General features: G+C 46.7%; 1 protein-coding gene across 1 annotated transcript; it reads left to right on the top strand.

Annotated features, from left to right (window-relative positions):
- The first annotated feature begins 11,883 nt into the window (after positions 1-11,883).
- LOC129735884 (heat shock factor protein 5-like) lies at positions 11,884-13,369 on the top strand. The gene is made up of 3 exons (XM_055707660.1): positions 11,884-12,103; positions 12,383-13,075; positions 13,263-13,369. The coding sequence occupies exons 1-3, from the start codon at positions 11,884-11,886 to the stop codon at positions 13,367-13,369; spliced, it is 1,020 nt and encodes a 339-aa protein (XP_055563635.1).

The following is a 13,369-nucleotide window of genomic DNA, read 5'->3' as shown; positions in this document are numbered from 1 at the left end:
CAACAGGAAGGGGGAGATGTAGGACAAGGCCTCAAAGACAAGAGTCCAAGTACTGATAGCCTGATGAACAGAGACTTGTTAGAACTTGTAGGGCACAAGCCCTGGGAGCAAAGGAACAAGCTAACTGCAGACCCCTGAGCCGTCACAGTTGAGGAGGCAACCAGACGGACAGAGAAACAAGTAGCCAGATAAGGGAACCGATGGCGCCAATATGTAATCAAGAAAGCCGCGTAGAAAGAAACTCCCTAACCTTGGAATAGAAATTACTGCTATGTCAAGATAAACTAGTAAGTTCCTATTGTTCTAACGGTGTGCCTTAAATATCAACCAATCAGTGTTTTTTATGCTTAAGATTTAACCAATCAGTGTGTAATATGTAGAAGGTAGAAACATATATAATTGTAAGATAATCACTAATAAATGAACAACTTGCTTGCATCAAGCTGCGTCCCGTCTCTTCATTCGCCGCACTCATGCATTGGTATGATAAAGCCTGCTGTACTCAGAGCCAGCTTAATGAACCTTGGGCACAATCAATCCTCACTTAATAGCAGGTCTCCGTTTAGTGTGTTGACAAGAGATGCAAAGTCAACAAGTTTCAATCTTCCCTGAGCAGTGGTTTTTGGTTCACAAGTACCTGGTGAATGGAGCCTGGTGGTTGTTACTGCTGAGCTCTTAGGGGATGAGACAACAGGCCTGTTAGCATCCTGATCTTTTTGTACTTCTTTCTTCACGCCTTTAGGGGGAAAAAAAAAAAGAAGAAAAAGGTAGAAAGAAACTAGTTTTATAATTCTGTTTGCAACTGTGCAGAACTATGTCACTAAGATACGTACCAGAATGGCAAAATACCAGTATTTCACCCATGGGCTTTGCACAGAATGATACTACACAGTACTTCTGTGTTGGATGTCAACCTGCCCCTTCTGCAAGCATGACTGTGTGCATGTGGCTGAGCTGACATGCACAGCACTAAAGAAGGTCAGAAGGTGCCTTCCACGCTATCTGGGTTCTCCAGCCACCTGCACGGTGGCAAATGCCATTAAGGCACAAACAGCTACATAGGTAGCCCCCTATCTGTTCTGAGCTCTGTGTTCTCTCTCTTTACCTTGCTGTGCATCCTCATGCTGGGCTGGAGGAGAAGCTGAGTAGGACTATGCAAAGCTGACTGAAGTTACCTGCAGGGCCCTGCTCTATCAGCTTCTTCCCCAGGTTAGGAAACGGCCTTTTCTGGTGGCCAGCTTTCCCAAGAGGGTCTCACACAGGCAAGAGACGAGCTTCTGCAGAACCAGAAGCAGGCCGGCTTTGTCTGGGCTGTGCTGGATGTGGCGTGCCAGACAGGAGAGGGGGTCTCTGCCTGTGCACTAACTCAGCCAGGGCCAGAGAGGTGCAGCACAGGCAACGCACAAAACCGACAACACACTGTGCAGGATACAACAGGGCCACATCATTTTCTTGATGTCCACAAGGCCGAACCAAAACCTGGTTCATGCTCATCTATGACCCAGGCACGTTCCAGGCTGTCTGCCCTCCCTCCTCTCCCCTCTGTGTGTGTAGCTCTCCACATTACTCTTGACCTCTGCATTGATCCTTTTTTTCTGCAGCCACTAATTCTTCCCACTGACAGCAGGATGCCCCAGAGCTCTTGGATTATGACCTCCAGAAACTTTGCGCTAGCCTTTCCTCTCCCTTTAGTTTTCCAGAGGGAGGCAACTGGGTGTCTGTTATTATCCCTCCTATGGCTGGAGCTCTCTGGTTAGGGGCTTAGGGTGGTCTGTCAGTTGTCCAGGCTCTGCAGCCACCGACTGCCTCTTGTACCAGGGAGATCCAGCTTCATCTGGAAGCCAGAGCGGCCACCCAGGCTCAGCCCACCCCTCCCGCCCACCCATCAAAATAGCTTTGGGGACCATGCTGAGTGCAGGAACGCGAAAGACTGGCCCTGCTTGTTTGCCCATGGTGTGACAGTCAAGCCACGGGATTTCATGTGGAAAACACCGAGGAAGTAAGAAGAAAGAGCAAGGAAAAGCAAATCTCTGAGACGGTAAGGTATTTTTCTGTTTGCTTTCCTTTTTTATCGTTAGTGTTCGTTGGGGGTTGCATTTTAGTCTGCAGGACTGTGTCACAGCCCCCGGACACACAGGAGAAACAGACACTTAAGGCAAACAATGTTTGCCTCATTAACTTGCCCTTCTCTTGAGTAAGTTCACAGACGGCTTGTAAGAAAATGTCAACGTCCCACAGAATCTGTAGTATCTGAAGCAGGAAAACAAACTCCTCTTTTCCTGCTGGTGCTTAAAGACAGTGACAGTCCAAAAACTAATGCTCTCTTCCATTTGGCTTAATGCATATGTGGTACGTCTATTTCAATAGTGGAGAAAAGTGATAATTTTATAGGGAGATCAAAGCTTCAGGCACACTTACTGCATGACTAGTTTTCTGCTCTTTCCAAAGCCACAGCTAGTCACAGCTGCAGTATCAGATGCATCATTCACCCTTCCACTTCCATCTGCATCGGGACTTGCAAGCAGTGAGCTGCAGACACAGCATTTGCCGTGCACCGAGCTTCATGTTTTCTAGCACCACATCTCAGCATTCCCTTGCAAAGTTCTGCAAAGAACAGGTGCGCACCCACCAGCCCTGAGCCCAGCCATCTGCAGGAGGCTAGCACAAGAGAAAGTCTAAGACCCTCTCTGACTCTCTTCCACCACTCAGAGGCAAATCACACCATCAGTCATCAGGGGCTGGTAAAGACTGAACTTTTCTTCATACCTTTACTTTGGTCCGTCTCCGTTTTCTCTGCTTTTTATAAATTTGACATGTGGAGGCTACTGCTCTCATTTGTGATTAATACCTTTCACAGTGAAGTGACTACGAATATAAATTTCTTGTGTCTGCCACCTACTACACTGTGCTTTACTACAGAGCAGGACATAAAACAAGTTTATGGTGCCATTTTATCACTAAGGACCAAGTGGAAGCAACCTGAGATGGGAGCTGTGAGAGAAAAGCAGAGCTTGTTTTATAAAGTATAGTTTATATTCTTACAGATTTGAGCATTACTTTTTCATGGCAATGAGGCTTTGGGTTTCTTGTGTTTCCAAATTAAAAATATGATGCACAAATGGGCCATACACCAAACTCCTCTGTAAATTTTGCTATGGCAAATGTCGAACAGGGACAATGGTAGGGAAAGTGTGTTTTCCTTTTGCTTTCAGGAGTAACAAGGGGCATATAAACACTTAACTACTTTTGGGTTTGGGACATTTTCAATAAGGAACACCTGGGGAACTAGTTCAGCTTCTTAACCTTAAGCACAAAACAAGGAACAATTCCTCAGTTAGAGCTCGGGCAGAAGAAAACAGAGCAAAGAGGCAAAGAAGCCCAGCAAGCCCCACTGTTCCGCAGGGGGCAAGGTGAGGTCTGCGGAGAGCAGCAGGAGCCACAGGCAGATGCAGGCAGTGGTGCCTGGCAGGGGCGGCTGCATGAGAGACATCGGCCCTGGAAGGTGGGAGATCAGTGGGGCAAAGGTGGAAATAGTATCTCGACAAGGACAGAAGAGTAGGATTAATAGCAAGAGTGGGAAATGAGGATAGCCACCCTCCTTCAGTTTACAACATCAGGAGAGCTCCCAAGATCTGGTAGGGGCAGCAATGCAGCAACTGGGGAAGCGAGGAGGGGCTGCATAGCAAGGGAAGAGCCAGTGCACCTGCTGGGAAGGGTACGGAGAGAGGGGCACATGCAGCTAGCAATTCAACTTCTCCTTCACAACTAGAAGGGTCCTGGTGGCCTCTCTGTGGCCCTCATTAGCAGGGAGGGATTTGGGAAGCATGCAGCTAGCAAAAGAAAGGACAGTCCGCAGGAGCAAACTGTTCCCGTTCTGCTGAGCTCAGCAGCCACAGGGAAATCTTAGCTGCTTCCAAAGCTTTCAATGAGCAGGAGCGTGCTGCGGCTGGACTAAGGCTTCCAAACAGAAATGACCTTACGTGTTTAAAACCTGTGTCTCAGCCTGAACTTTCTTGGCCTCAATATACAGCTGACGGGTCTTTTTGTAACTTTGCTGACTAGGATATCATCAGTTAGGCACAACATCTGCTGTCGCTGAAGAAGAGAAGCTGTTCCAAGTGTCCTGAGGGGAGCAGACCATAAGAAATGGCTGCACGGTGTCTAACCCTGTGTCCTGTTGCCAGTCGTGGCCACCAGCAGGTGCCTGGGGATGCAAAGCCTCCAGTGACACCTCCTGGTATGCACTCTTGCCAAGAATGTGCAGCTTATGGACCTCTCCAGAGGGATTCAGGAAAATCTTTGCATTTAATAGCTCAACAGGATTTCCTGTCCAGGCTTTTACACAGTGTCCTCTTGAGATCGTGTAAATGGCCATCATTCATAGCATCCTACAGCAAGGCTTTCCACCAGTTTAACTACATATTGTATAAAGATTCACCCGGTTTTGTTCAGTGTGAACTTGCCTCCTGCGAGCTTCATTGGCTGAACCCTAATTGTCCCACAGGCAAAGAAAATAAACAATAAACTTCTCTGGCTATTTATGGTTTTATATGCCTCTGTCACATATTGGAGCTTTTCTGGGCTGAAGAGTCCTGGTCTGCACAGTCTTCCTTCACATGGAAGATACTCCATACCCGTGATCTTTGCTGTTCTCCTATGAGCTTTTTCCCACTCTGTCTTTATGAGATGAGGCAAATAAAGCAACACATTTAATAACTGGGTGCAAAATACATCTAAACAGTTTCTCAGTTTTGTTAGCAGCTTCTGCAGTCCTTGACAGTTGCTCCATCCTGAATAACTTCATATTATTTGTAAAGATCGATACCTCATCTGTCATCGATACCTACTCCTAAGTTGCTCGTGAAGGCGAAAAACAGCCTTCTGACCATTTACTGAACGTTTACCCTTATCTTCTGTTCCCTGTCTTTTACCCAATTATTTAACCATGCAACTGCCTTCCTCCTTATAATGTCTGAATTTCCTTAAGAGCCTTTGGTGAAGGACCTCGCCCAAAAGCCTTCTGGAAAACCAGCAGTCAAGCCCCTATCAATATGCTTGTCAACTCCTAGAACCTGCAGGTTGGTGAGACAGGACTGCTCATCACAAAAGCCACACGACTCTGGCTCAGTATCTGATATAATGGTCCAAATCTGCATTAGATACAAATTAAACTTCTAATATAAAACCAAAAAGTCCCAGACATTTGATGTGCGGAAGGAAGAAGACAGAAACAGGGGAGTCAGTAATCCTATTGGAGAAGAGTGCTTCAGCAGAGATGGTGAAAAATTATGGAGGATTAAGAAATATTTCAGAGGGAAATAGAAGTAGCAGTGATGAAATTTAACTTGGAGTAAGTAAACACACATTAGCCTAAAATAATCCCATACTTCAATTACTGAGCACAACTACTGTGCTCTGAGTAGGCAGAACCTCTCCATAGGAGCAACATAAACAGCAATATCAATTTCTGCCCAGCCTCCACCAGAAGTTAACAATACAGGTAACGTATTTTTTAAATGAGCAGAGCAAAATCAAACATATGACATCTTTATATTCTTCAGTGCTACTGTTGTATTTGAAATTATTTGCTAAAGCAAAGATTTTAAGACAAAGGGACTAGCTGAAATGGTAGCAAGAAAAATAAGCTTTAGAGGTCCTTTTACTGTAATATTTAGCAGTGTGAATGGAGGGAAAGAAAAGGAAAGATGCAGCGTGTTTTACAGTTATTGGGAAATATATTTAACGTGTAAGTAAACTGTGGGATTCACTGCTGCAGGAGGCAAAATGTCTGTGATGACCTTGAATGATTAAATGACACATCCCAAAATATTGTGAAGGAAATCATATGGGCAAGGCCACAAACAGGAGTCAGAAAAAGTTATTCTACATTAATCTGTAATATTAGAGAACTGACTAACAACAATAGGAATTATTGGTCTTTGAAGAACTTTTCACTGGATGGATCAGAACATGGTGGGGGGGTATTGCAAAGTAATAAATATGAAATGTAAAAAAAGTTTCTATTTTTCAAATGCTAACTTAATCCCCCCTAAATTATAGAAGCAGCTAAGCCAAGCAATGTGTGATCAGCCAGCTAGCTGTCTGCAGTATTTATGGGTGTCATGGGAATAACAGTAAATGTCAGAACTGAATGTATGCTGTCATGGCCACTAATGCAAAGTCACAGCAACTTAAATTTTTCCGGTCTTCTTGTTAGTGATACAAGGCTTTAAACGGTTTTAAAAGCATTTAGAGGGTTCTTTGTTAAAAACCTTATGAATGTCCAAATGCTGGCATGTTTAAAAGATTTTGGAATAACGTATTATGCTAAACTGTCTGAGAATGGCTACACATCATTGTAAGTATCAGCCTGGCTTATTCATCTCCCAGACACTGTGAATTTGGACAATGAAGCCAAATCCAGAATTCTCATTTTGTTGTACCTGCCCTGACTTCAGTTGGAGGACCTTCTTGAGCATGATCACAGGATTAACTGAATACAGGAAATTAAGAACACATTCTGCGTGATGGTGAACGCCTTAACTTGGATTGATTTCAGAGGAAATTAACTTTAGGAAGAGCTAAGAATCCTCTAGGGATGACCTCTTTAAAAAAACCAACCACCAAACCAACCACGACCCCCCACCCCCCCAAATACAAAATCAGACAACATTCCTGACAATATGTGTGTAGAAGTCCTGATTTGGTCATTCTACAACCTTGGTGAAGAGTGAGCTACCAACTCTTCCTTGAAGATGATCATACTCTGATCTCATAGCCATTGATACATGAGAGTTTCAAAGATGTGTAAAGAGAACAATGAATTTCACTGCAACAATGATGTAGCCAGGAGATAGCTTTTAAGGACCAGATTATATGAGCATGTAACAAAGCCACTGACTTCCCTATTGTCATATTTTGTTTGCCATTTTACATATTGTCATATTAAAATAACAGTAATTTTTCATTTCTGTGATTGGTTTGTGAGGAACAAAACTTTGGGTTTATCTTGCCTGAGGTAGTTCAGATATTTACCCACCTGGATCTGAAATACCTATGTTCTTATGATCCAGCCACTTGTCCTACTCTTGGGAACACTTCAAAATTTTGCCAAAGTATGTCAAAAAAGATGATCTGTTTGAATGAATAATTACAAGAGACAGTCATGTAAGGCTTGTCCTACCCTTAAAACTTTTTGTATCAGAAGATGCTTATCTAGCCAAACTGCTTTGCAACTCAGGCTGACCAGAGCACACCCGTTGCTACCGTAGCTCAGCTGACAGATAGTATCTTATGAAGCTGCATTAGCTTGGTGGATTAGGACAACCAACTAAATTCCTGCGCTCTGCACCCAAAAATCATGATAGTAGTGCATGAATTTTTGGGAGCATGAATTTATAGAGCACTCGTCTTGATAAACATCAAAGTCATCAACCCTCTTTCTTCCACAGACAATGGAGTAGAGCCCTATGCTGGGAGCCCTCACCAGCATCTTCCGGTTCTCAAATGCTGACTTAGGGGGGCTGCCTGTCCTTGGAGCGAGTGTGCCCTGGGCTTGGGGGGTGTCACCTCGGTACCCTTCCTGCCCCCCCCCCCTCGCAGACTGCTCACCCATCAGACCCCAATTCACAGCACAGAAGGGTGCTGTCTGCATCCTGCTGACCCCACACCAGGGAACAGCAGGGAGTGAAATGAAACCAGTTTTATAGGGAGTGCAATTAAAGGAAGCAAGAAGTTCATCATCCCCCTTTAACAGGTGCTGAGTTTAGGTAAGCTGCTCTGATGACAGAACTGCTGTGTAGTTGGATAGCCACAGACTTCTGAACTTTGTGGAAGATAGGTCTTTGGGTTACATTTTGGTCACAAAGGATTTTTCTTCCCACTGAAAAAACACCTCAGTTACTTGTAATATTATTTAAATGCAGTCATTTTAGTACTGGCGAACACTGCAACAGACTGACAGCATGATAGTCTTGACAGGTCTATCCTGTAGAAATCTTTCTAATTTCTCAGAATATATTTTACAGTATTTCTTAGTGTAATAATATCATCTTAAACCTCAGCTTTTAAAAAGTTCTTTTTTAAAAAGAAAAAAATTAAAAAAAAAAAAATCCTGCCACAAAAATAGAGAATTCTAACATGTTTTATGGCAACAGTTTTAAATTAAACTGTTTCAGCATTGAAAATCCATTAAAAGTGGAACAAAACCTCCCAGCATAAAGACAATTATCTAGGGATTCAACTACTGAAACTGCTTGCAATCAACTTATTTCAGTGGAATATCCTTTTTTCAAGCTTACAAGAAAAAAAAAATTGAAATAAATCAGAGAAGTCAACACCAAAGTTTCTCTACATCACAAAGCAATAAGGCAATTTAATACGGTATTAACACATGAGACAGAAGTTAGCTATGCTTTTCAAAGATCACTTAAAACAGAACTGAGAAAAATGGGCTGATGATATGTTCTTAGGCTTCTGTACTAAAATTGTCATGTTCCATAGTTTCAGATGAGTCAGCTGAGTAGGAAAGTTGGTTGTCTTGTACTATGCTCGTGCTTCCGGACCTAATCCCATCCATAATTAAAAATAGAGATTATTTGCCAAAATTTGTCAAATCTGAAAACAGTTTCGAGTTTAGTCTTATCTGACTTATTAGCAAAGCATCTAGGTCCTTCTTTCCTTCCTAATTAAGATGACATGGATAGAAATATTCAGTGTTTACTTGTGTTGATTCAGAACAAATTAAAATGTAGTAGTATGAGACTCTGTCTTAGCTGTGTTACGGGAGGTCTGGAGCTCAAAGATTTGTACTGCTATACATTCAATAAGAAAATAATATCCATCCTTATGTACTAGCTGATTATTTCTTTAGCTAGAAAAAAAACGTAAGAAAAATCACTTTTCTTCCAAAATGTTAATTCTCTAGGGAATGTTTTTCAACGGTTCTTTGTTATCTTCCTAACAAAACTGAAAGTAATTACAGCAACACTTCTTACCACTCACAAATCTAACACACATATAATCATGGTAAGAACAGTTATTTTCCACCTTTATAGTATATATGTACATTCCTCTTATGCATTTAGAGGTGGACTTTTTCAGCCCAGGAAGGGTGACTGTACGTAGCGTGTCTGGCCTTCTGCAAATTACAGGCTTGATAATGTAAACTGGTCACCCTCAACCAACTGGCAGCTGAACAAAAGCACACATTGATTTACATTTTCCAGGTGATGAAAAATCCTCCACTTAACCTGGTAAGACCTTCCAGGGATTAAGTGCTGCCTTTACTAACAGTGGTATGTCCTTGGATGGTAGTCAGGGTCAGCACACTGCATGGAAATGCAGCTGTCCTTGCCCTGACATACAGTAGACAAGCTAACAATAACTTTTTTGTTCAGCTCTGCAGAATCAGTTTGCAAAATGTGTAATTTACATCGTTAAGTTGGTAGGGGTTTTTACTATATATATATGTATAAGCAAGGGAAATGTAGAAAACTAGGAGGTTATTACAAAGGGTTGGAATGGAGGTTAAGCACTGGCAGAAGAGGATTATGAATTTCTGGCAAAGGCCCACCTTCTCGTCTGTACAATGGACAGATCTCTGGTGTCCTGCAGCAGGGAAGGAGAAAGCAAGCTAGCTGCAGAGAAAGGCACAGCTGTGAGAGAGGCAGACACCAGAGAGTAACTGCCATGGTACATGGCAAATAGGGGCGTGCGGGCTAACAGCAATTTGAGTTCACATGGGTGAAAAAGAAGGAAAGCACTGAGTTCATATGTCAATGACACAAATTAGTAATAAGCTATTTATTCTTGCAGCTCCCATCACCTTTGGCTAATAACAATCTTTGACGATTAAAGTAACGATTAAAGTCCTCAGGACCAAATTTAACCCACTGACCAAGAAGTGGCAAATGAATCCACTCTTGTGGCTGAAGTCAAGAATGGCCAGTGGTATGAAAGGGACAAATGTTTCTGTGTGTTAGTTTTAGGGAATCATGCTCTGCATTTCAGTTATGGACTACGTATTGCTGGCTCTGCCCTGATTTACGGATGATACACTAAAAACCTCACCTGTCCCACTACCAGGTAGTCATAGTCTTCTGGCACTCTTGCTGCACAGGGAGAGAGAAACCCAAATTCATTTCACTGAAGTAATGCAAAAGACAACCTCAAGAATGCCAAGAAGAATTTTTTGTGAAATGGACATTTTTCTGGATTTTTCAGATTTGAATTCAGTATGCTTTACTTAAGTTTTAGCTGTTTACACTGAGCAACATAATTCTTAATAAATTATTACCGAGGGGAAAAAAATTGCAAAGCCTCTTGGGAAGATGACAGCATGAGCTTACTAGAATCGTAGGCCATTAATTCCTTGGGTAAAGCAACATCCTTTTGTGGTGCTGGATTTTAGCTTTGATGACAACATTGACAAAATTTCTGCTTCTGGTTTAATTTGAAGTGTGAAACTCTGTTAAGCAACCCAATCCAAACATCATTTTCCTCACTTCAGCTATGCATTAGAGCAGAGGGATTTTGCTTTCAGTTTAAAAATAGGAACAGTTTCCCATCAGTTTATTCAATTTTGTCCCCTTTCTGGAACTTACTGCGCTTTTACTTGCCTTGGTGGTTAGGGGCTGTGCTGTAAACCAAAGCAATAAGGATGACTTTAGTTAAAGAAGAGGTTTGGTTTTGTACCATCTTGCTAAGAAATCTTACGACAACTCCAAGATAATGTATTTTGAGGTCACGAAACACACAGGTGCTCAGTCTCCTCACTACTGCCTTGCTTTGAGGGCAGCCAAGACAGAGGAATGTCATTTTCTTCTGCCACTGCTGATGACCTGTGGGCAAGATGCGAGCAGAGAGAGAGATCATCACACTCTTCCTTCCCTGGCTCCCTGCTCTTCTTTGCCTTTTGGTTCATAGCAGATTCCTGTTCTACGGCGGTAAGAATGGTTCTGCTGGTTCCTGCAGTCTGCCTGCAGTCACAGCTGGCAGCACAAGGCTGAGGAGAGGGCAGATCTGCACCAGTGCAGCTCAGGCACCGCCTCAGAGCTGTGCCAGCGCACAGTGCAAGCACTCACAGTGACAAAGGTGCCGCTTTAAGAGTTCTAGTCTTTGTGAATATAGCTAATCTTGTTCTTTTTTCCTCTCTCTTTTCTTCACACACACGCACCCCCCCCCAACACCTTCCCTTAGCCAAGTAACATTATGGTACCCAAAACATCCTGTGGCAATTAGTTCCCCGGTTTCCCTGTGATTAAGTGCCTGATTTGATTTCTCCTATTTGAAATCCTCCATTAGTCGTGCTTGCCTCCTTTACACTAACTACAACTTTACTACCTATCTTTTTATATAATAACCGCCCCTCTGAAGATTCCTTCTTCAGTATTTCCTTCTGCTGAAGCTAGTTCTTACCCTCGCTGCTGATTTTCTCTGCCCCATTTTAACTCCACCTGATCTGTTCTGGCGTGGGGATCAGATCTGCACAGGTCTGCGGGTTTTTAGGGCAAATGTGACACAATTCCCGATTTGTTCCGTGTTCCTCTGCACTCCTTATAAATTCGCTTTTCCTTTTGTGAACTGCCAGTGGTTTTTAAGCCAACAATTTGCAACACCTGCTCTGCCGGCTGCATTCCTCCCGGCGGGGTACGCACCAGCCCGGGGTGCCCTCGGCACATGGAGCAGATCCCCAGCCCCCGCCGCCCGCGCCCCTCTCCGTCCCCGCCGCCCGCACCCCGCGGCAGCCGCGGCGCCCGGGCAGGTCCGGCTGCTCAGCAGAACCCGCCCCCGCCCCGCCCCTCCCTGGGATTCGATGTTGTGTCACGTGGCCCTGCGGCCCCGCCCCCTTACCCGCGCGCGGTCCCGCGGCGCCGGGCAGCCATGGCGGGGTGCGGGGCCGCGGAGCGCGTGTTCCCTGCTCTGCCCCGCCTGCAGCCGCTTTCCACGGCCCGGCGCCCACCCGCGCCGTGGTTCAAGGACGTCCAGGCTGCCCCCGGGACGGCTGTGGGCTGGCAGCGGGGCCGCCCTGAGCTTCAGCCACCCGGTCGCTCATGGAAACTACGGGAGATGCTGGTGGCAGCGGAGCTGAGGGGCCGGCGAGGTGAGGGGACCGGCAGGGCAGAGGGGGTGGCCGAGGGGAACGGCGGGGGGACATGGCCCGGCTGAGGGGACTTGGGGAGCTGAATGGACAGGGGGAGCTGAGGGGGACGGCAGGGCCTAGGGGGGGCTGAGGGGACCGGGGAGCCGCGGGGGACGGTGGGGCTGAGTTGGGGCCGAGGGGGACGGCGGGGCCGAGTTGGGGCCGAGGGGGGGGGGGCCGGGCTGCGGCCGTGCCGTGCCGAGGGACCGGGGCGCTGCGCGGACCAGCGCCGCGGCGGGGCTGAGGGCCGGGGGCCGCGCGCGGCGGGTGGCGCCTCGCAGGCGGGGCACGTGCCGTTCAGCGCGTGGCGGGGGAAGCGGAGGCCGCGCGGGCGGCGGTTGAGCGCGCGGCGGTTGGTGCCACCTACCAACACGGACGCGTCGCAGCAGCCCGTCCCCGTCAGTGCCGACACCTTCCCCGCCAGGCTGTGGCGGCTGGTCAACAGCCCGCGCTGCCGCTCCGTTCGCTGGGGCGCCTCCGGCCGGGGGCTGGTCATCAACCAGCCGCGCTGTGAGTGCGAGCTGCTGGGCGCCGGGCCGGCCGTCGCCGCGCAGCCGGGTGGCCGTGGGGCAGCGGCAGCCGCCGGTTTCTTCAAGACCACGAACTTCAGCAGCTTCATGCGACAGCTCAGTCTCTATGGCTTCCGCAAGGTGGGGGTGTTGCCGGGGAGCAGTGTGCTGGGGCCGGGCCCAGAGGGTGGACAAGGCAACGGTGGCAACTGCACTGGGCCCCTGCATCACTTCCGCAGCCCCCACTTTCGCCGCGACCGCCCTGACCTCCTCGTCCACCTGAAGTGCCTGACGAAGGGCAACAAGGCGAAGATGGCAGCGGGCCTGGATGTGACCAGCCGCCCACCCAACCGCTTCCAGCGCTTGCCTGGCACGCCACTGAACGGGCAGCCGCTGCCTCCGCCCTCGACGCTCAGCAGGCCTGGTGAGTCAGAGTGGGCCATGTGGGGCCTTGGTGGGTTTTTGAGAAGCGCTGGGTGGCATGGGATTTGAAAATCAACACTCTCCTGAGGGAGAAGGGTTACCTGTCCTTGCCGGTGGCATCTCAGTTCACCTGGTGTAGGGAAGCTGTTGTTGTTTATGCAGGTAGATGTATTTCAGGCTGCCTGTAGACTACAGTACAGTCTCCATTGCGTACTGCACTAAGAACACCCTTGCCCGATCTCTGGAGCTGGCACAGCTCTACCAGATGAGCGTTACTGCTTCTTGCCCTCAGTAA

Source organism: Falco cherrug, chromosome 4 (genome assembly GCF_023634085.1).
Source record: "Falco cherrug isolate bFalChe1 chromosome 4, bFalChe1.pri, whole genome shotgun sequence".
Classification (NCBI taxonomy): domain Eukaryota; kingdom Metazoa; phylum Chordata; class Aves; order Falconiformes; family Falconidae; genus Falco; species Falco cherrug.
The sequence above is the reverse complement of the archived record's forward strand: the minus strand, read 5'-3'. Positions and strand labels throughout refer to the sequence as shown.